We start from the raw sequence: 23,609 nt of genomic DNA, 5'->3' as shown, positions 1-23,609 counted from the left end.
TGAACTGTTTCTTCTGAAATGAGTGCGATTTGCTGGAGAGAAAGAAGCTCACTGACTCATCTCTGTGTCTGACTTCTCTCTGTGAACTCTTCTTTTTTTCCCCCCTTTCCAAAAGCAACCGCAGTAAATATTTACATGCCGTGTCTGGCAGCTGTATGAGATGGAGAACACCAATTATGATTCTGGCTTTTTGCTTCGTGGTTAAGCCTTTCGAGCCTTGCAGGCAGGGTTGCATGTGAATCTGTTGTGTATCTGTGCGGTGCATGCAGCTTGACAAGTAGCTTCACTTTTGGTTTTACGTCATTTTTTGGCGAACCACCCTTTTTGCCACTTATCTATTTTTTTTCACTGCCTTTTATAGAAGAAAATACTGATTCACATTCTTGGGAAACAAGCATAGGGGTTTACAGTGACGCTGATGGTGTTTTACACTCATTAGCAGAAATTCGATACTCGAGAGCTCCTCTTCAGAAACATGACATAGAATAACTATTCAAATGTATTTAACACTGCAAATTCATTTTGCATTTTACCTGCATAATTTATGATGATGATAGTATTTATATTTTTATGCCAAAACCTGAACAAAAAAAATACACCGTGCACTTTGAAGGCAGAAAAAACACGGGAACCAAGACAAGGCATGGAAATGATTGATGTTGATACGTCTTAGGTCCTGTCTGCACCTGCCAAGTGTGTTGGTGAGTAAGTCACTATTTACCCTGAGACCTGCGTTCTTGTATAGAGTCACTGTGCATATCTGTGTAATCTGTCACCTCCACTGTTTGGAAACACCATGGGCTGTGCCATGTGTACGCATCTGGTTGACATGTGGACTGTGAGGGTGAGCAGGACTGGCCGCAGGGCTATGGAGCTCACCGCCTATCCGCAGATGCTCCAGGGAGACTACCATAGAGTGACGGGCCTCCACTACATGTCGTCCTTCTCTGATGCCGAGGACTGCTGCGACGACACCAGCTCAGGCAGCTCAATCACGCTGGACTGGCAGACACAAGGAACAGGCGGCTGACCCTCATCCAAGAAGTGTTATAATCCAAACATGTAAATAAACGTGGAGTCGTGCACAGAAAATGTGTATTTACAGTAAATGTGATGATGCTTCCTGTTTTCTTTCAAATCTATACTCTCAGACAAAAGGAAAAATATGATGTCCAAACATTTGTCTAAAATCTTAAAAGCAAATGAAGGTTTTACATGTTTTTAGTAATTAATACAGGTTTTAGACTAAGACTCCTTTAACATTAAGTTAGTGTTTACTTATTAGAGCACCAGAGATAATATAATAGCAACTCAATGTATTCAAATATGACAACGTGGTCAAGATGTCAGAATGGGTGAGAAGGGGAAAGATCAAAGTGACATTGAATGGCTGGTGAACCCAGAAGGGCTGGCTCTGAGTATTTCAGAAACAGGTGATTTACTGGGATTTTCCTGTCCCACCATCTCTTGGGTTTACAGAGAATCATCTGAAAAAGAGAGAATTCTGTAGCAGCAGACGAGCACACCGCTCCTGTCAGCTAACAGCAGCAAACTGAGCCTAGAGCTCACACAGCCTCACAAACGTAGGAAAATAAAAGACTGGGAAAAACATTGCTTGGCGTGATGGGTCTCCATTTCTTCTGCAACGTTCAGAATTTGGTGTGGCATGAAGACATGGATCCATATAGTCTTGTAGCAGCAGTTCAAGTGACTGAGCGTACCGATCTCCTGATGACTGCTTACAGAGAGATAACGCACCATGTCACGCAGATTCAGACAATCTGCTTCCTTGATGTATAGATATAGTAAATGGTACTTATATAGAGCTCTTGTCTAACATCCATAGAGACACAGTATGAAAAGATACAGTTATTTAAAAAAGTAACTCCCTAAGCATGCAATATTTAATTATAAAGTATTAGAGAACAAAGTAAAACAGTAAAAGTAGCTCCAAACACACTTAAGTGCAGTATTAATTCATTAAAAAACAAAACAAAACAAAAAACTTGTCTATGTAAAATGATGACTAATCATGGTGTTGAGCAACTAGGCTACGAACAGAGGGCACAGCTGGATTGCATCAGAAATGTTCTGTTGTAACCTCTGATGGCGTATTTTGCTAGCAGTCCTACAGGAAGTAATTATCTTTAAAAAGTTCATAGCATGTTTTTTTTTTTTTTGAAGGAGTCACATAACATGACTCAGTTTCAGATCATTCTGTGGAGTACACTCTTTCAAAAGAGTTGAACCAGAGCCATCCATAATTGAGTGAAAAAAGTAATTGGTGGGGGTGAGGACAGGCAGGGACAGTTTTAAATATAAAGCTGTTGGTGTTGGATATATCGGAAAAAATTAATTGCATTTATTGTGTGATAGATGAATGCTAACAAGTTTAAATATCTCAATAAATCTTTATAAACAGTGGACCTATTATGCCCCCAAATCTCCACCCCCCTGTGTCAGCTGCAAAACAGACAAAAAACAAACTAAAAACCAGCAAAAAACGATTTAAACATAAAAAACAAAATCACAAAGAAAGAACAATGCAGTATCCACATCTCCACCACAGAGTAAAACAGTGCAATGTGGATTATTAAACATTAGGTCTCTCATTCAAGTCTCTGTTAGTAGCCTACAGCGGCCCCCAACACCCGGGCCGTTTGGTACGGGGCCGTGAGAGTTGAGGTTCGGGTGTGAAATTTATGGTTTTCAGGGTTTTTATCGTTAACTCATTTTCCCTGGGTCTTTTCCCGTGTTGTAGTTGTGTGTCTTATTTTGAAAGAAATATTTACGCGTTACCATAGCGACCGGAGAGCATTAAGGGGCAGAGAGGAGGACGTTACTCTCAATGTTGTTGGCGCATTTAAGGAGGACGCTGCTAATTAAGTTACACTGTAAATATAACAATAAACACAAATTCACTAAGTACCAATACAGTTTTTGTCTTGGTCGTATCATTTTATGTTGTTGTATTTATCCGCGACACCTTAAAGACATGAAAATATTGTCTGACATTAAACCGTCCGTGATGCAAAAAAGGTTGGGGACCGCTGTGTTAGTACATGAGTTAATAACTTGATCAACAAATCGATTTACTCTGCCTTATAGAAACCTGCTCACAGCAGGATGATTATGTTAGCTTAAATGAATCAACACCCCCAAATCATAATAACTATCAGAATCCTCAAAGCATAGGCTGAGGACGTGGTGTGGCAGCAATTTTCCACACCAGGCTATTAATCAACCAAAGACCAAGACAGACATAACTCATTTGAAAGCCTGATGCTTAGTCTTGTCCACCCTAGCTAGAAAACACAAAAACCAGTCTTATTTGTTATTATCTATCGTCCACCTGGGACTTACACAGAGTTTCTGTCTGATTTCTCAGACTTTTTATCTGATTTAGTGCTCAGCTCAGAAAATAAATAATTATTGTGGAAAATTTTAACATTCATGTAGATGCTAAAAATGACAGTCTCAACACACACTGTCAACACAGATGGTCGCCCCTCCCTGAGCCTGGTTCTGCCGGAGGTTTCTTCCTGTTAAAAAGGGAGTTTTTCCTTCCTATTGTCACCTAAGTGCTCGCTCATAGAAGGTCATATGGGTTTTTCTCTGTATGTATTATTATAGGGTCTACCTTACAGTATAAAACGCCTTGAGCTGAGTTTCGTTGTGATTTGGTGCTTTATAAATAAAACTGAATTGAATTAGAAGAAAACAGGGCCAAAAATATTGGACAAACTCCTGTAAATGGTTCCCATGAAGCTAATATCGGTGTGTCGTGTGTTTTGATCATTTCAGTAGTTTTTGTGTTGCTTTTTGGTTAATTTTTTTTGTTTTGTTTTGCCGTTGTTTAGCGACCCTTTGAGGTCATTTTATATCCATTTTTTAGGCATTTAGTCCCATTTTATGACAGTTTTCCATCCCTCTCATTGTGGTCTTTTGATTGATTCTCAGAGAAGAAGATTTGGCCCAGAGGTTTAGTTATTCACTCATTACACTAAAATAAAACAACAACAAAAAACCTCTGCCTCTTTCTGACTCCACACTGCTTTTGTTAGAAAAACTCAGTTCTGTTTGTTGTTAGGCGTTGTTTCTTAGTGTTTCAGTATGCAGAGCATTTTAAAGTACGTGGGTCTGGGAGGGGAGGCTGTGTAAATACAACAGTGATCAGTAGTGGGCATGGTTTTTTTTGTGGGTGCTAGGATCTAGCAGAAAATGAAAAACAGCAACAACAAAAGAGTGATTAGGAGGTAAGACTGTCTACATTAGCCTACTTATTTAGCTTAAAGCATGGTTGTTATGGGAACACTGCAACTAAAAAAAATATTATTTCATCACTTGTGTTTAGACATTAGTTTAGGGTTTATTCTTCTTCAGATACCGGCTTCTATTCAAGAAAACTAATAATACAATATAAGAGGATCAAGTAATCTAAAACTCAACATTTTGCTGACTAATAACAACTTTTGATTAATTCAGTACATGTTGTTTTGGCAGTGAACATAAAAGGAGGAAACGTGACACGCTTCAGCAGAGATCCACCCAGTCGTTATCCACACCTGAGGGAAATCAAGCCGGTGCACCAATCAAATCCTCCCATTCTCCCTGCAAAGCTCTCAGACCACAAGGACAAACTGTCTCAACGTAAGTAACAAGTAATTTTTCAAAGTTTAAGGGCGGGTAGAAAAGAGTGAGGCAACACATGAATCATGCAAATTAGAATCAAGTGCAGCAGATATCTGAAACAATCTTTCAAAAGTTAATAGGGGAGACCGGGGATAGTTGTAACGTGGGTCAGTTGTAACACTTCAAATTTCTCCAATCAGGGCTAAGTTTCAAATGATGTGACTCATCCTGTGCATGCCCAATTCAGTTCTGCTATCACATGTGAAAAATCAGCACATTTTGTCAAAAACAGACAATTTAACACCAAAAAAAGTAATTTGTATGCCAAAAAGTAAGTTTTTCTACTTTATTTCAATTTCTAATAGCATTATCTGCTTTGCAGTTAAAGTCATCAAACTTAAATTATGTTATTTGTATGTCTATGGGGATATATTCTGTGTAGGTCTTTAGTGCTAATGTTTTAGCCGTTGGCTGTAATGTTAGCTAGTTCATGGCTATAGGAGTCTGGGTCAGTTGTAACAGCAACAGTCTGGGTTAGTTGTAACAATAATGCAGATGTTACAACTTACCACACTATTACTTTAACTTATATTAAACAAGTTGGGGCAACGACATCAGCAGAGAGAGGTTCACTGGTCGCATTTGTATATGTGGTTAATGCCATTGGCAACACAATTCCTCCACTGTTTGTGTTCCCACACATACATTATGCAGACCTCTGTGTCAGAGATGGACCAGTAGGAAGTACTGGTAGTGGAAATAAATCAGGATGAGTGCAAGAAACAGATTTCCTCATCTTTCTGAAGCACTTTGCAAACCACACCAAGGTATGATAAAAAGTAATGGAATTGCGATGCTGGTGAACAACTACATTTTTTCAGCTTCATTGTTATGTTCAAAATTGGTGCAAGAGTTGTAGGTTATAATGCCCACTGAGCCAATGAGGCCAAACTCAAGGAAGACCAACCAAAATTAATGAAATATTCAGTTGCAGAAAATTCCATAATTTGTCTTTTTTGGGGGGTTGGAATATGTTCAAAAGCTAGATTTCTGCATTCTGTCACACACACACACAGCTACATAAATGGATGTAAGTGCATTCATGTGTTGAATAAACAAAGATTACATGTTAATATTTTGTTAGTACCCTTATTTCATTGTGTTACATTTCACCCCAGGATATGTTACAACTAACCCAGACTATGGGGTTAATTGTAACATTTCACTCTTTGTGTTTGAGACCATACCATGCAATGGGTAATTGTGCTGCAGAGAAAATAGCTGTACTATTTAATAGCAGAGACATGTAAATACTTTGCATTACATTTTGAATCCACTACCTTAAAAGAGCTCCAATTTACAGACAGAAATGTCAAAAATGTTACAACTATCCCCGGTCTCCCCTACAAGTGGCAAAAACGGTATGTCCAGCCAATGTTTAAAAAGAAAATAGCCACAGGAAATTTCAAAATCTGACCATTGTTTTCATCTAAGAAACAGCTGCAGAATTTCATCCACTGGATAAATTACAGAGCATTAACTCTGACTAAAAGTGGGTCAAATTTCTTAATCGAAAAACTTCGTCAGTGTTCCGTCTAATGATGTTACGGTAATTCTAGTTGCACAGTTTTGTGGAATTCCATTTTAAGCCTTTGACAGCACTGTGACGTATACAGCTAGGTTCAGACATTCACCAATGGCAATAGAGTTACTGTTTCAAAAACATTCATGTATTTGACACGTAAAATTTCCTTTACCCTTGATTCAGCTGCCTCATGCCCGCACCGAGTTCATGGCAGCCTATCCCACACACTGGGTGAGATATCAGATATACCGTGGACGGCCGGCATATTTACCTCCACAGCTGCTATAGAAACACAATTTAACCTGAAAAGCAGGTCTTTGAACAAGTTCAGGATTAAAACCTTCTTGCTGCAAAGCAACGTTTGCACCACAGTCTCTACTCCTATCAACTCCAACCAGTTGCGACAGATAGCCGCCCCTCCCTGAGCCTCGTTCTGCTGGAGGTTTCTTCCTGTTAAAAAGGTTTTTTCCTTCCCACTGTCACCAAGTGCTTGCTCATATTGTGGGTCATGTGATTGTTGGGGTTTTCTCTCATTATTATAGGGTCTTTATCCTACAAGGCAACTTTTGCTGTGGTTTGGTGTTATATGAATAAAATGAAGATGAACTGAACCACAGTGCTGCGAGGCTTCTCGTTATATTGGCTAACTCGTACTCATACCCCAAGTTGGGCCACACGTCTAATCTTCTGTGAGAATGAATAAGTTGGATTTTTTTTTTTCCATCATCACACTGCAACCTGCTATCACAAACACAGTTTTTAGACTCTGACACATTCATGCACATACATCAGGAGGGACTTAGGGTTGGGTGTCTTGCCCAAGGACACTTCAACATACAGACTGCAAGGAGCTGGGGATCAAACCTGACCCTCTAAATAGTTGCAAACCTGCTCTAAATTCTGGGGGAAAAAGGTAAAAATCATACGTGAACATGTCAAATTTTGGTATTTATCCTCCAAGATAACGGAAGGAGAAAACTATCAGGCTCAATTTGAATGATTAAATGTGCTACCTGTTTCCAAGCAGAAGAACAAAACGTACCTCCACCATCTGAACATGTTAAGTGTAGCCTCCAGGAAGCAATTCTGGAATTCACAGAAGTTGTGCATGAATGAGAGTGCTTTCATCATTACCGTGAGTGGGTGGAGGCAGTGCTACAAAACGGCCTGCCCTCATTCTCACTCTCCCTTTTATTTCAGCAGCACGCTGCAATCTCAGAGTCCTCCTTTAAGTGCTTTTTCCTCCCCTGCTCTCGCTGCAACTCTGCGTGGATTACAGCAGTCATGTTAAGAAACTCTGTTTTCTCCTGCTTTGTTTTCTACGGCGTGCTGCTGGTGTTAAAGATGTACGTAATAGCGGTCATAACGGGACAAATAAGACTGCGTAAAAAGGTGAGTGAGCTCCTGTATATGCAGCTTGAAGTTAAATGCTGTGTAAGTTTCTTTTCTTCCTGTTTGTTCTCTGGTGGAAAGCTTTTTTTTTTTTTTTTTATTGTTTGTTTTTTCGCTTCTTCCCTGAAAGGCTTTTGCCAACCCCGAGGACGCGCTGAGACACGGAGGTTTACAGTATCACAGAGCAGATCCATATGTGGAAAGATGCCGGAGGTGAGCGTGCAGACGGGGTATTTTTTGTAAGGCTAGACTGCTTGTGTTTAGGGGGATGGAGGGTCGCAGGAGGATGATTTAAAAAAAAAAAAAAAAAAAAAAGGAAAGGGGAAAAAAAGAGAAAGTTTTGGATTGGATTTAAAATCCAAAAACTTTTTGGATTTTAAATCCAAACAACAACAACAACAAATAAACTCCCTTGTATTTGCTGCTTATGGCAAGTATTAGTTATACTATGCATTCCCTTTGCATAGCTTTTACTTTTTGATTTAAAAAGGAATTCAGTACACTGCATGAAAACTGGTTCACTCAGGTAGATTTCAAATGCGCACAGCATTGAAGTACTCGAGTAAAATACCCTTGCATCATAAAATGAAAATTTTTCTACAGAACATGAATGACGTGCCGCAAGTTTTCTCCCGCGCAGATATCTGTCGCAAACCCGATAAAGTGTAGATTTATTTCCAGCGGATTTGTTCTCTTTTCTTGTGGGCTCCTCCTCCACTGATGGTTCAGTAGCTTGTAGCACTGTGTGCGACAGATTTGTTTAAACTTGTCAGAATATGATCTGAGACAGGGGAGAGCAGATGTTTTTCTTACTAGTAAACTTTCCCCTCTGTCTGTCCTGAAATGTTTTTTTTTCTTTTCTTTTTTTTTTTTCTCCTGAGAGCTTGTGGTGGGAATCAACTCTGCACCAGGGGGAAACACATTTAAAATTTCCATTAATAACTAATAAAAATGGCTGCAGCACGACGTATTCCATGTCCAACCTTAATCATGTCTTTTATGTGCCCTTTTTTGTTTGTTTTCTGGGCAAAAGGGGATTATGATGGCGAGTGTCCTAGAACAATATTGTTTAAAAAGCTGCTTCAAGTGGGTGGAGGGGAAACAGGAAAGAGGTGATTAGAGAAGGTTGCAGAGCCCTTGCTTTGGCTTGAGATAGTGCTAGTGTGGGTTAAATGCATATTATTTTAGTCACCCTGAATATAAATCTTCCAGGAATATCACAGGAAATCATTACCCCGTATCATAGTCACTCATGCGATGTAGTCACTTTACTGCATCATAGGTAGCTGAGTCACACAACTGTGGAAAACAGTTGTGTGTCAGCCTCCGTGTGCTGACTTCTGTCTTTCTTTTCAGAGCTCATATTAATGACATGGAGAACATCCTCCCTTTTCTCTTCTTGGGCGCCATCTACTCCATGACCGGACCTTCACTGTGGGTGGCACGGCTTCACTTCCTCGTCTTCTTCATCTGCCGTGTGCTGCACAGCGTTGCCTACCTGCTGGCCCTGCAAGCACCGACCCGGTCCGTGGCCTACACCTTAGCTCAGATTCCCTGTGTGTCCATGGCCGTACAGATCCTGATGGCAGTCAAATCATATGCCTAAAAACACTAATAAATCAAAAACAAAATAAATCCAGGAACAAGGGACTGAACTAACAGCTGTGATCTGAGACTCAAGACGGCTCATTATGTGTGACCTGTGTCAGAAAGTAGTGGGAGAAGGATTCCTGTTGCACTTCCTGTAAAGACAAGTGGAACTGCAATACAAGGTCTCTGATAACACCAGTGCTGGGTTTTGAGATTGATTATCAGTATTTTTTTTTCTTCTGTCTGTTCAACAACAGCATGATGGATCCTGGTATGATGATTGATATGCTGAAAGTTTAAATACACTTGATGCTCTTTGTGTGTGTGTGTGTGTGTGTGAGAAACGGGTTCAGAGTACACGCCTTGCAACAACCTTCTGAGGAATTTTCTAGCGTATAATTGTGTGTAAATGTATCTGTGAAGGCACTTGGTGAGTTTTGTAATTTATTCAATTTAATGTTTTTGAAAGGAAAACTTGTAGACAATAAAAACTATGCACATCTAAGCACACCCAGCCTCTACCTTCACTTTGTGCTAAATGAGTTGTTCTTTTAGATAGCCTTGTGCTGCAGAATTGGTATGTTCTGGGGATAGGGGGCCCCACTTTATGTGCGAGAGTGAGATGATCCAAAAGGCACCGGCAGAGTTCCAGCATTCCTTTGATTGTTATGTAAGACCTTCTGCTATGCTGTGCTCATTTTCCCTTTCTTTTTATTTTCACCCTGAGGCCAGGAGGGAGGTGCTGGAAGGCCATATAGAAATATTTACAGAAGGTGCCCAGTCATGCTTCCACACTGAGGAAAATGAAAGTTTGTGCGCCAACATAAAATGTTTTTCCATCAGTGATTACGCTTGATTTGGCTTTTCTCACTCTGGCGTGAAACCTTTTGCCCAATTCTCAGATGATGTAATTTCGTTTCCAGTGATTTTTTTTTTTTTTTTTTTCTTTCTCCAACCCAGTGATCATGACTAAGCTCGAACTTACAGGAGCTCAGGTGTTTTTGTGATTTAAACAAAATGACTGACAAGGTGGGAGGACGGGGAAAATCCTTGGCTTTTAATAACAGAGCATTAACAATATGTGTAATCTGGTTGAAACATAAAGCTGGCATGCCAGTGACAGGGGTGTGTCTGTATCCTTGCATGCGTCAGTGTTGTCATAGTCTCAACGTGCCCCCCCCAGCCCTCGAGGGTAAAAGGAAATGTGGTTCCTGACCTCCTACCTACACTTCTCACTGTAATACATAATTTCCCCTAGTGATCAATAAGGTATTCTGATTCTGAATAAGATCAGTGTGAAGTAAAATATTTTTCGTTTCCCATGCATGCTGTTTTTTTTTTAAACTTCTGGATTGGAGGAAAACTCTGACAAAAGCTCTGTTTTTGCTGCTGTTCGCTGTTAAGGGAGATCAGTTTACTTTGGACCAAACTTTCTTTTGTTTTAGAAGTGCAGGCTCTCCTGTGTGAGATTAAAAAACAAACTGGTCATTTTAGTAAAGCTACATAAATATTTACCCCCACCTTGTGGACACACAGAGCACTTCTCAGCCAGATCTTTTCAGCTTTCACTCTTCAACCAAATGGCGATCGTGGCTCAAAGAGTTGGCAGTTTGTCTTGTAACCGGAAGGTTGCTGGTTCCAAGGTTGCCGGACCCAACGACAGTCTCGATCGTTGTGTCCTTGGGCAAGACACTTCACCTGCCGCCTACTGGTGATGGCCAGAGGGGCTGATGGCGTGATATGGCAGCCTCGCTTCTGTCAGTCTGCCCCAGGGCCTCCACCAGTGTGTGAATGTGAGAGTGAATGAATAGTGGAATTGTAAAGCGCTTTGAGGGTCCCGAAAAGCGCTATATAAATGCAATCATTATTATTATTATTATTATTATAAATTTTTGACTTTGACTAGTAACAGTACATAGACACCTATTAGAGTTATTAAAATAATAGTTCACACCAGCTAAATAATTATCTAACACTTTTCTAACACCACAGAATCTAAACTTGTATAACTATGATGTTCCACTGTTCTGTGTCTTATTTCAGTTAAACTGATTTATTTAACTTTACATATTAATGTCAATATAGGCAACATGTGGGCCTGAAAGGGCCCAATGCATAGTAACTTAAAAAAACACCAGTACATGCAAACATAGTGTTAAAGCACACAAAACACAACGGAAGTTAAATAAAACACAACGGAAGGAGAAAAAACATTGCTCACAAAAAATGGGGATTTTGAGGAGACAATAATGTGACGGACCAGCTGCGGATGGGCAAGCTAACAGTAAACGGCTAATAGCAAACATCTATCTGCAGTATTATATGAACTATGTGATTAAAATACAATTATGTTTCACCTTTTTCTGAGTCACAGATGAATTGCACGCTTCTTTTAATCATGTCTCTGCTCAGTCCTTCGCATGTTTTGGTTTCTGTCACTGCTGCAGCTGTTCTGTCACATTAATGTCCCCCCGGAAACACTTCCGCTGTGTTTTGTGTTCTTTCATAGCGTTTTCCTGCTAGTGTTTTATGAGATTTTCTCTCAGATTCACTGTAGTCATAACCAAAAAATGCAGAGATTTTGGTCTGAGTGGGTATGACGGTATCACACAGCTGCTGCAGATTTGTCAGATGTGACTCCATGATATGAATCTCCCCTTTATGACATGGCATGCTCTCCTGTTGGAATCAGCCATCAGAAGATGGGTACCCTGTGGTTATAAAGGGTCGGTGTTTGACCTCCTAGGACCTGGTGTCTAGACGAAAATACTTAATTTTTCTCTACAAGGGCCTGATATTCACTTGTGAGGACATTATACTGCCACCGTTCTATCAGAATTTAAAACCAATGTCCTCATACGTGGATCTCATTTGTATCAGAAACAAAAATTAGGTAAATAAATAAATAAAAATCTGGTAATTTTTTGTTTTTACATTCCTCAGGTCCCAATCAACCCAAATAGCAAAGAAAATTTTAAAATGCATGCCATGAAAGAGTTTGGGTCTTAGGAGGTTAAACAAGGCTCAGTTGTTAGTGTGCCAAGAAAATATTCACCAAACCATTACAGTATCTGCAGCAGCTTGAACTGTTGATAGAAATCAGAATCCAGCTTACATGCTGTTTAGATCAAATTCTGACCTTATCATATGAATGATGCAGCAGAAATGTGAGACTTATTAGACCAGGGAATGTTTTTCTATTCTCCCATTATCCAGTTTTGCTAAGCCTGTGTGAACTGTGGCCTTGGTTTCTTGTTCTTTGCTGACAGATGTGGCACTCAGTCTGGTCTTCTGATGCTGTAGCCCATCTTCAAGGGCTAACATTGTGTGCATTTAGAAATTCTCTTCTGCATACCTTGGTATGACTTACTGTTGCCTTCCTATCATCTCCATGCTGTCTGGCCATTCTCCTCTGACCTCTAACATCAGCCGTAATCGCACAGAAAACTGCTGCTTACTGGATATTTTCTCTTTTCCCGACAATTCTCTGTAAACCCTAGAACTGGTTGTGCAGAAAAATCCCACCAGATCAGCAGTTTCTGAAATACTGAGAACAGTCCAGCACCAGGAGTCATGTCATTCCCATTCTAATGCTCAATTTGAACTTCAGCAGGTCAACTTGAATGCATTGAGGAGTTGCTACACCAGTTGAACAGGTGTATCTAATAAAGTGTTGTGTATGTATGATCCTACAAAAACTCTATGTAGGCTGTAGTAGAAAGGTGTCTGAATGCATAATAATGCATCCCACCCCGTTGATTTTGGGTCTGGTCAGCGAGTCTGTGCTGAGCCCCAAAACCACAAGGGCTGACGAAGCAACAGAAAGCAGCATTGGCCACGTTGTGATGGGCGTTGAAAAGGGCAAGTGAGTAAAAGGTGGTGTGATGCTAGTATTGGTGTTCTGCTGGGCTTTGGTAGTTGTGTGTACTTCGCAATGTACTACAAAGGTAAACATTTACATTGAACCTCATAATCAGATTATTGCTGGGTTAAAAATCCAAACAGAAAGAAATGCTCCATTTAAACAACTCAAGACTAAACAACCCCAGACCTATGACTCAGTCAGCTACAGAAAAGAGAGTTAAAGCAGAAATGTATGTTGGCATTTAACCTTAACATTACTTACATTGCTTTCAGCCTGCATATATCTATATCTATGTGTGTGTGTGTGTGTGTGTGTGTGTAAGCCAAAGAAACCACCCAACAGAAATTTCATAAATATTTATTACATATCAATGAACAAAATCAACTACTTTCACAGCAGTGGTCTACAGCACTTGTTTAAAATAACTGCTCAAATAATATGAATATTAATAATAATATAGTTCAGTTTCCTTTGAGGCCACATTTGATACACAAACATTTACAAGTATTACTTGGCATTAAAAACGATGGCGATACAATATTTTAAGACACTTGGTGTTTTTTTTGTCAATTTTCTGTCATTTTGATATCACAGAGAGGTTCAGCAACAGTCTAAACAGTAAATATAGATTCAAATACAAAACCCCCCAAAACAAACTAAAATACCAACCAAAACAAACAAAACAGTAAAAATGCCAAGGGGAGGTAGAAACTAAAGACAAAAATACAGAAGGAATCGTAACAACGCAAAGCGGGAGAAGCAGCATTCCCCGAGTCATCCACCCTCATTTAGACACTAAAGAAGAGTAAAAATCCATCCCGGTTCCTCCTCCTCTTTCTTCTTCTTCTTCCTCTACCCCTTTTTCTGAGTTACGTTTTGCTGTTAGAGGGATTCACGCAGAGGCAGGCAGGAGAACAGAGCAAAGGTGTGAAGAAATGAGAAAAGAAGAGGCTCATGCTCAATCTGAAGGCTGCTATGATGTGAAACAAGCATACAGAGATGCACTAACACCTACATCAGGCTAGTCACCTTTGCCAAACATTTCCCTTTGTATTACTGTCACTTTGATTAGCTTTTACATTGACACAAAGCACCATTTAACCTTTTCAGTGCTGTAATTAGGTGTTATAAAGTGGATTCTTACTAAAATTAAATGAGAAGTGTAGTTGACCCTTTGTGTTAGAACGGATTGTGAGATTCTGTATGAAACTTTTTCTAGATAAAGTAATCCTGATAAAGGTTATTAGTGTTGGAGGTGCATTTACATCACAAGTGGGGTGGATGGTACAGATGTGGAGGTTTCCCATGTTGAACCTGTGGTGGTTAAGTTTTGTCTCCCTCCTCTGGCTGTGACAGTAATTACACAAAGTTTGTTTGACCATGTTTGACCTTTTTTAAAACCATGCACTCTCACTTGCCAAGTTTCTGCTCTCAGAATTATTTTTATGATTGCTCTAACGCCCAAAGGTGCTCAAGCTGGGTTTAATCATGTGGAATGTCACCCTTTAGCTGATGTGGTGCATCCTTAGCTGTTTGGCATCCCAGACTGATGTAATAATAAGAGCCATTGTAGATACTGATGTTTCCCTGTTGTCAACTCTACAGTAACTGAGCATTAGTGGTTTTATTTTTAATGGATTGCTTTACTCTGTAATCTGAATGTGTGGAGTATAAAATGAGGAGACATTTAAAAGGCCGAGAGGGTTTAATGAAATGAAGGATTGTTTTTAGAGCATATGTAATATTAGAGACTTATCAGTCTCTTTTGAGCCCTCCAAATTTATGGACTAGATTTTTATCTGTATGACAATAACAAAAGATTTTCCAGATGGGCAGCCAATTAACAATCTGATCATAAACCTCTACACTCAGTAAGGAAAGGATATCTAAACTGTGAATTTAACCGTGTGCTGCAGTGAGTTATCCCCTAACCGATAACCCCAGCTGTAAATCAGTGTATTTCTGGACCTCGAGGTGAAAATCAGCAGGGCTTCTGGGCCTTGAAGTTCCAAATTAGACTCAGTGATTTAAACAGCGCTAGCATGGTTATGCTTTCCAAATATACTAATTGTATAAATACATTTAGTATTTTTTAATGAGATGTTTTGTTTTGCACTGTTAAAATTCTTAGTTTCATTTAGGCTTTAATTTTAGTTCAGTAAAAGTCTAATTTTTCCTAAAGATAAAACTATCTTTTAACTAAGTGCACATTTTACTCTACAAAATAAAATACTTTTTCATTCCACACACAGAAAAAGACAAAGTAAAAGTAATTCACACTTTTGGTTTTGTTTTTATCATCCCTCCTCTATCCATCTAGCCACCGTCTTGTTATAGATACTCCTGTACTTTTTTTTTCTTGTCTCAGTTTGTTGTTTCTTTACTTTGTTCGGAATTTGGTATCATGTTACAGATCGCACTGTTTCCAAAGAAGTGATTTCTTTGCTGCAAAAAACACAACACTTGCAAGTCATGCAAATTTAAGGTCAGGTCTTTGTTATGGGATAAAATGATTTGTGCATGTGCCTTTGAGATTTTGCCGCCAGCAAGTGAAATCACCCGAGCTGATTGCAGTCGTTGGTTACCACTGTAATCGAACATGGACTACAATCATGGCTGCTACTGACAGACACCAAAATCTGGTGGCTGTTGGACGTCTACTTGAATGGAGGACAGTGGCAGACGGCACTTGTGGGAGACTTCTTCCAGGTCTGTCTAACCTGTTTACGACAGATAAGGGGAACAATATGGGCGAAAATGTGCAGAGCATAAAATCAAAAATCATACTTTTACTAAATATGGGAATAAAATTGATTTTTATAATATATCTATAAATATGCATCACAAGCCAGACAGGCATATACGCCTGCATGTGTGCACTTTTGTGTATAAACAGATGTACACATATGCATATCATACAATACTTGAAAGTGGATCGGAAATAATCACATAATATACAACACATAAGCTCTTGCAACGTCAGAGGGAGTTGAGAATGCAGAGAGTTTTCTCATGCCTTGGTGCACAGATTTACATTCAGTTTGTGGTTTAGGATCAAACCGGCATCTCAAAGCTCTTGCAGAAGTCTGAATGCACCACGGCATCTTACGCAACCTCTTTGGGTTATCTGCTGCGGGGCGACACAAACAGCTGACACACGGCGGCTGAGGGGGGGCACTGCTCATGAAAAAAGTCACACACGCACACAAACATGACTTCAAACCTCCACTGCACCCATCTCGTCCGCTGAACGGGGGCTCAGAATCCCAGGGTATGTAGGAAAAAGCGCCAAGGTATCAGAGCTCAACAACAGAAAAAAACAAAAAAGAAAAGAAGACCAACCAAAACAACAGAGTAAAGGTGACAGTACAGAAGTGGGCGGGCAGAGAAGTGCACGATGGGATTGTCTTCACTTTAGGTCCAAGACATCTTCTTCGAAGGATGTGGAGAGGGAGAACGCACTGGTAAGGGGCGGGCTCTCTGGCTGCAGCACCGCCTTCTCTGGCTCCGCCTCCGAACTGGATGAACAGTGCAGCTGGACATCCTGATCCACTTCGCTGGACTGTGAGGCTAGCCTGTTGTGCACAGAAAGACTCATGTCTCAAGCTCAAGCTAGCATTAAGCAAACATCAAACGTGCAGCTGCTGTTCAGATTTATCACCTGTCGCTGTTTGTGGACGTCAGCGCTCGTACTTTGGGCTCGTCCTCTGTGTTCTTTTTGCTCATCTTTCTCTGTTTCACTGATCCGCTGTCTGATTTCCCACTTGGTTCCTCTGTCAAGCCTTTGTTGGTAGGAGACAATGGAAAATGCATTGGAAAACTCAGAAATATGCTTTTTTTTGCCTTCCTTCTGAGAGCAGGATGGTCGATATCCCATTTATAATTATGAGCTAGATGATTTCAAACCAAAAGTAGTAATTTTCTTGGATTTCATTTAATTTTTTAAACTTTTCAGTTTAATAAATCCAAAGTATATGAATATGAAATTTGAAAGTATTTGAAGGTGGGGACGGATAGAAATGGCTTCTTTAGACAAAAGAGTAAATGTTTCTCCATATGTTAAGCTAATGTTGCTGTAAGTTTACATTTAGTGTAAAAGTACCACATGACAGTGGGATGAATCTCCTCACACAACAGGAAGGCCAATAAGCACATTTTTCCAAATATCAAACTTTTGCTTTTTGCCTATGTTAAAAAAAACACCCAAAACAGGTCTACTTCAGAATTGGAAGGTACACATTGTTTGGGATCTTCTCCTACAAAGCCAAATGTGTAAAGCCATGTGGTGACTTCATATCTCAGATATAGTCTCTAATGCTACAGTCTCGCTGGCGAAAACAGTAGTTAGAGATGCTGCACAACCAAAATGAATGTAACTGTGTGATCTCTGTGGTTTTGAGTGCTGCTTTTAACCACAGTTCACGTCTTGAAAGCAACTTTGGTGCATCAAGATAGTCAGAAAACAGCAATAAGTCGAAGTCAGTCTGCTATCAGTTTGTGACTGAATAAGGTCAGCTTGGAAACTGTATGATACGATTAACTGTAAATCGTTGAAAATCACAAATGTGTCGCCAACTACATACACAGAAATGTAACATTTAACAGAAATTCACATTAACTATTTACATTCAGAATCCAGCAATTTAACTGCAAAATGACACAGGTGCTTTTATATAGGAATATAACCAGAATACAACCAGCTGGAAACCAGTTGAGGCAGGTCCGCTATTAAAAACACACACGTAGATGATGTGTCCAGACTGACTCACACTGATTACAACCTGTTGCCAATCTGTCTCCAGGGAACCTGTGCAATCACTGTGTGGTCAACTACAGGTTGTGGGTTTTGCATTCTTAACCTCTGGGTTACCAGTTGGTCAGTGCAACTACTTGTAATCGGCTGCTAAATTTCAAAATATTCAATGGACTCACTGGGCAACCACCAATTTTTAGTAGTTGCAAGGAGGTTTATATCATATCTTTGCTCTATTGTGACTGAGCCACTAAACTGCAATAGCATCTGAGACCAATACTGGAGAGTACTTCAAAGATTTTAGAATTAGCACAGTGATGTCTCCCAGAAAGTTGATTCTGTTTATCTGGACGTAGCCTTTCCACTGGGAGGCTGTGAGGTCACTTTCTTGATCACTGATCAACAGCTATTGATCAATGAACATGAACCACTCACAGGGAGTTGGGCAATGGCTGCCTGTCCTGCCTTAGACATCGAAGATACCACATATAATGTAATAACTGAAACAACACAACCAGAAATGAATAAATAAACAGATAAAAGATTCTTAATAGGAGCCTGTTGAGATTCTATATAGCTGTTCTTGCAAACCAAAATGTGTTTGTGGAATTAGCTTTTTTGAGGAAGATTTTAGAATGAAACACAGAGACGACAACTAGATCTAACTAAAAATAAAGGAATCTCTGTGTGTGTTTTTGACTGACTGTGATCACGTCATGTAGCTTTGCTGTTGCAAGTATGCTCAAATGTAGCCGTACCATGAAGGAGCAGGTATGTGAGGGATAATCCAAAACTGCACCAGTGGGCACTAGTTCCATAAAAACAACTTAAATTTCATATATGGTGCAAAATAATTTTTCCGTTTACCCAGCAGCTCCTTCCGTGTGCGACTGGCTATTTCTTTGATCTCCATGCGGGATAAGGAAAGCGAGTGTGTTGCAGAGATGAGGGGAGCTGGGGCCACCATGGTGGGGGCTGGTGTCGTCAGCACTTTGTTGACCAGAGGGGACTTCAGGGGTCTTTCGATGCTGCGGCCCACCAAGTTACACAGAGGGATCTTAAAAATGTGCTTGCATGTCGCTTCACCTAGGAGGAAGCCAGAGGAAGAGGTAGCAGTGAGGAAGAACAATTGTGGTAGATGACATGAGAGCACACAAAATGAAAACAAAAAAAGAAAGAAGGCTTGGCTTTAGTTCTTTAGAAATTCAAAAACATACCATATATTTTCAGATTTTACAACTAGCAATTGAACCTTTTATTTTTATCAATATTTCAACACTTTTGTATGGCAGTGCAATGAAAATTAAATACTTTATTTTTGACTATTTGGCTGCATAAGTTACCACTGGGAAGCTACTGCTTAGCTTAACGTAAAGATGATAAACAGAGGGAAAGAGCTGCCTGTGCTCTTGATTTTTTTTTGAAAATCTGTACAAAAACCCAGGTGGTAAAACATTAACATGTGACTACATTAGTGGTTTCCAAATTTCTACCTCTCATACAGTACTGTGCAAAGATTTTGAAGCATCCCACATTTCTTTGTGGTTTGCTTCTCAGGGCCAGATTGTCTTTCTTTAGTTCCACTTGACTCAAACCTTGGCATATTTCATCATGGTATGCATAGATTTCTTCAAACATTTCCCATTTCCTAGTAAAATATAAAGAAATGAGGGGCTGGCTCAAGCCTTTTGCACAGGCTATATATATTAGGATCACTAATATATGCACTATATATTAACTTGAACTAAATTTACAATACATCACACTCACATACATATCATCTGCAAGCATTTTCAGTGCAGCTTTAGGATACTCCAAAACTCTCACCTGACTCAAAGATTAGGCTTTTTTGAAATTCTGCTGTTGGGTATTATGAAACATACTCTTACCTCTGAGACTCTAATGCAGCGAACGGCATTACACGAGATGCACATTTGTAATCTTTACACTAAACACACTTGAAATAACCAGGGACTGGCGTCAGACATGTAAATATTGGCATCTATCTTGTATATAATCTCTAGAGGCATATTTCCGCCTTTCCGGTGCATTCAGGGACTCTCAAAGATTCAACTTATTAACATTGCTCTTGCATTCTGTGTGCCAGCCACTCCAACTCCAACATGTTGTCGATTTTGTAAAGGTATAATAAGAAATAATTTTATTTCACTGGAAATAAAAGTCTTTGAATGCACCAGTAAGGACCAGTAAAAAACAGATAATGACAGCAAAAGCAAAAGCTTACAAAACCTGAAAAAGCAAAGGTGACACAGCTTGATCAAGTCTTTAACTTTTGTATTTTCGTAGCGCAGTAAAACATCTATGACATCACATGTGGCATGCGTTGCAAAACAGTCAGCTGTAATATTAATTCTGTACATAATTAGGACTCTATGAATGCTGATACAACAGAATCAAACATCCACATTTAAATGAAGCCACTTTAAAGTGATTTATAGCGCTATTTATTGAAACAGCACGCAGTCTTAAAATTAATCTTCCTTACAACAGCGAGCTAATGTAACTGTTCAGTAGACATTTATAGCAGGCCATCTATTATTCAACAGAGACAACAAAGTCTGCTCGAGATGCATTGAATGGATGTTTGGAAGTTTTCAAGTGACACAATCTGCCCGCAAAGCTGCAGTGTGCCCACTGGCAGTGCCCAGCCATTCCACTTGGGAGCAGTGTTGGAGTTCAGAAACTGCACACTGCTCCGATGAGGCAGGCTGGTGATAGTGAATGAGAGTGAATCGAGGCAGAGACTATGCTGCAAAAAAAAAGGAAGGGTCTGTCTCATCTGAAATGTCAGCGGGTGAGAGGAGAGTTAAAGAGCCACTGTGAAAAACAAAGGGTCACTGCTGATGCTTGACAGGTACACTGTGTTAGTGCTGTTACAGATCAGCTCTCACTTGCCGCTGTGTCGTCCGACGGCAAAAGGAAATAGCCAAAGATGCGGCAAGGCATGCAAGTATTTGGAATATATAGTTGCAGAGATCAATATATTCCACATGCGTTTCTGGACCAGGGGAAGTGTCACACTCCTGCACACTGGCAAAAAAAAATCAAAAATCAAATAAACAGTTGTCAGGGATGTTTTTAGTACTAAACAGAGTCAAATTCATCAGAACAACGTGGCGTCTTTAAGCCAGTGGAGGTGGATGGTGGCTAGCAGCCACATCAGTGACATCTTGCTCGCATCACTGATGTGATTACGTCAGATGAAAACCTTCCCAAGGAGCAGATACGGCAGGCGCACAGGCAGTTAAGAGGATGGGATTTTTGTCAGCACCCTTCCACCTTTCTCCACCCCCCCACTCTCCAAACACCCCGCCCGACCACCCACCCACCATCAGACTGTAGCACCGCTGTTTGGACTACTTTGGATCGAAAAAGAGGGCTGACAAAAGTCTCCATGGCGACAGTGCAATCTGTAAATCATGCTGCAGCAGACGTGTCTTCTCCTTCCCTCTTTCCCTTTTCTTGCTCCTTTTTTGCACCCCCCAAAGCCTCCATAACCCCTCCCTTTCCGCTCACACTGCCTGCATACCTATTCTTCCTCCCCCCCTTCCTGGTAATTTCATAACTCTCTATCTTCATCACCTCTGCCTCACTTTTGTACTTTGAGCTCTAGCACCTTCCTTTCTCCCTTCTCATTCTCCCCTCGCGCTAATGCTTTAATTAGTCGGCAGACAGAAAGGGGGGTGAGTGGGGGTGGGGAAGACATAATGTTCACTTAACATTCAACCAACGTTCAAGTCAACATGCTGCTTCGGAGCAGACAGGGGTGATACACTCTGGGTGCACGTGCATGTTAGTAGGGCAGCGTTATGAGTGTTTTTATGGACAGAGGACAAGTTGTGGGAGAATCCTAAAGTACCTTCAGCATCCTTAGACATGTACAGGGAAAGCTTGGTACCATAGGGGATCCGTATAGAATCTGAACCAGGGATGAAGAAGAGGGTTACACAAACTGAACACACACACAGTAACATACATTTAGGAGCACACGCACACACCCACACACATACATAGTAGGTTCTCTATTATGCCTACATCTTCCAGTAATGCAGAATTATTTGCAAAAAAAAAAGAGAATTCCTTTAATAAAAATGACATACATAAGCAGAAATCCTGCACTTGACTAATTGCAGCAGCAACAGCCAGACCTTCCTCCCCGTTAGCTTTAATGGAACCTGTAAATACCCACTTCCATCAGGAAAAGACTGCCTGGATGGTGCAGCAGCAGCAGGAACACAAGCTTTTTATTTTTCCTAAGTCTCACTCTTTTCTGCAGTTCAGACTTACATGGAAACCTTTGTGTGTCTTTAACAGCTAGACTGCACTGTCCATCAGTCAGCTGACAGACAGTGAATGACAATCTTGTACAAGCTGTATTAATCTGGAGGAGATCAGGAACAGCAGGATGGGGAGGCGGTGGTGCTGGTGGGGGTGTGTGTATTAAATGGTCAAACATACAATGAAAGATGTCTGGGAGAGTGTGCGTGCTATATTGTAATTATATTGTAACTATAATTCGCAATCGAAAAGATCACAATGATGCTTTTAAATGTTCTTGTCCTTCAACTACAAATCACATTTAGCTAAGGTACAAGCTTTTTTTCCATACACCTCATACTACATATGGGTATAAAATCATATGATGCTTGAAAGTAAGGAACGTCGTATCTCAGTAAAAAGTTTGTCCCCTTGATCTCTTGGCAGTATGTCGATGAACGGGAGGCCATGTGGATGCCTGTTTTGAAAAAGGGTGTGTTCAAGGATCCTCCAAAATTCAAGAGTTCACTGCCTGGTGACAACCTTAAAACAAAAAAGGGATTCTCAAACTGTCAGGTCTGAGACAGAAACACTGGAGAGTGTGGTGGACAACCAGTGGGAAAATAAGGAGTGAAACTTTAGTAGAATAAGGAGGAAGGAAGGAATAAAAAGGCATACATTTTGGAGTTTTAACTATATTTCCACAGGTTTTGGAGCGTGATAAAGACCTCCCCCATGGGCATAATACACCAAAGAAAATATATGAATATATAAATAATTAACCGACAGGAAATTCTCTTTTTGTTTTTTCCCCAGTGGGTTTACAAATAAAGGGCAATGACAGAACCAGAATGTTTTAGGCCATTTTACACATTTCTTACACTTTAAGCCAAAGGTTTTCCAGATTTCTTTTATTTACAACAGCAACATTTCTATATCATATAGAAAAACTGAGATGTGTTGTTGAAACTGCACTCCTTTTTCTTATATTAAACTATTCCAGGGATTAAATGTGTAGTTAAAGTTCTTTACACTAACAGAAAGGGTTTCTGTCCGGCCCACTTAAGATCAAAGTGGGATGTATTTGGTTCACAATGTAAAATACATTTTTGACATCCCATCCCTGCCCTTCAACATAGATTAGCAAATTTAATCTAAAGCAAAGTTTCAGATTATGAGTAGGTCCTTGAACACACCAACAGGCAACATTTTTGTACCGGTTTTGGCTTGGTAACAAAGATAATTAAACAAAGGCACCTAAGTCTTTCTACCTCATGTTTAAGTGCCGCAAAAGTCATTTTTTAAGCATAAAATTTGTTGAATGAATGACTTTTTCCTCTGAAATAATTGTAAGAAAGAAGGTCGGTAATAAATAAAAGTAACCACATTTGTAAGTAAAATTAGGGGTTAAAGGGCCGTTGACAGGATACCTATTTGTCTACTGCTACTCTAAATACCCAGCAATGAGGACATTATAATGTTTCTCATAAAAAAAAAAGATGATGGCAGAAGTG

General features: G+C 40.0%; 2 protein-coding genes across 10 annotated transcripts in view; one reads left to right on the top strand and one right to left on the bottom strand.

Moving 5' to 3' along the window:
- The first annotated feature begins 4,546 nt into the window (after positions 1-4,546).
- Positions 4,547-9,709, top strand: ptges (prostaglandin E synthase). Of its 3 annotated transcripts, none has more exons than XM_082540559.1 (4): positions 4,547-4,650; positions 7,418-7,609; positions 7,740-7,822; positions 8,966-9,709. In XM_082540559.1, the coding sequence occupies exons 2-4, from the start codon at positions 7,502-7,504 to the stop codon at positions 9,213-9,215; spliced, it is 441 nt and encodes a 146-aa protein (XP_082396685.1). In that variant the 5' UTR covers positions 4,547-4,650; positions 7,418-7,501; the 3' UTR covers positions 9,216-9,709. The 3 variants fall into 3 exon arrangements, with proteins under 3 accessions (XP_082396685.1, XP_082396687.1, XP_082396686.1); XM_082540561.1 differs by having other exon boundaries at positions 4,551-4,650; positions 7,562-7,609; XM_082540560.1 differs by having other exon boundaries at positions 4,555-4,650; positions 7,421-7,609.
- A 3,696-nt stretch (positions 9,710-13,405) lies between these two features.
- garnl3 (GTPase activating Rap/RanGAP domain like 3) overlaps positions 13,406-23,609 on the bottom strand; it is a 79,267-nt gene continuing 69,063 nt past the window's right edge. For 5 of the 7 annotated variants that reach the window (XM_082542714.1, XM_082542713.1, XM_082542715.1 and 2 more), the window contains 4 exons: positions 21,698-21,757; positions 18,685-18,903; positions 16,726-16,846; positions 13,406-16,639 (listed from right to left, as the gene is read on the bottom strand). In XM_082542714.1, coding sequence (XP_082398840.1) covers positions 16,474-16,639; positions 16,726-16,846; positions 18,685-18,903; positions 21,698-21,757 — 566 coding nt within the window. In that variant the 3' untranslated portion in view covers positions 13,406-16,473. The remainder of the gene's footprint in view (positions 16,640-16,725; positions 16,847-18,684; positions 18,904-21,697; positions 21,758-23,609) is intronic. The other 2 variants (XM_082542717.1, XM_082542719.1) reach the window with 1 other exon arrangement.

Source organism: Aulonocara stuartgranti (assembly GCF_965226115.1).
Source record: "Aulonocara stuartgranti genome assembly, chromosome: 7".
NCBI classification, from domain to species: Eukaryota; Metazoa; Chordata; class Actinopteri; order Cichliformes; family Cichlidae; genus Aulonocara; species Aulonocara stuartgranti.
The sequence above is the reverse complement of the archived record's forward strand: the minus strand, read 5'-3'. Positions and strand labels throughout refer to the sequence as shown.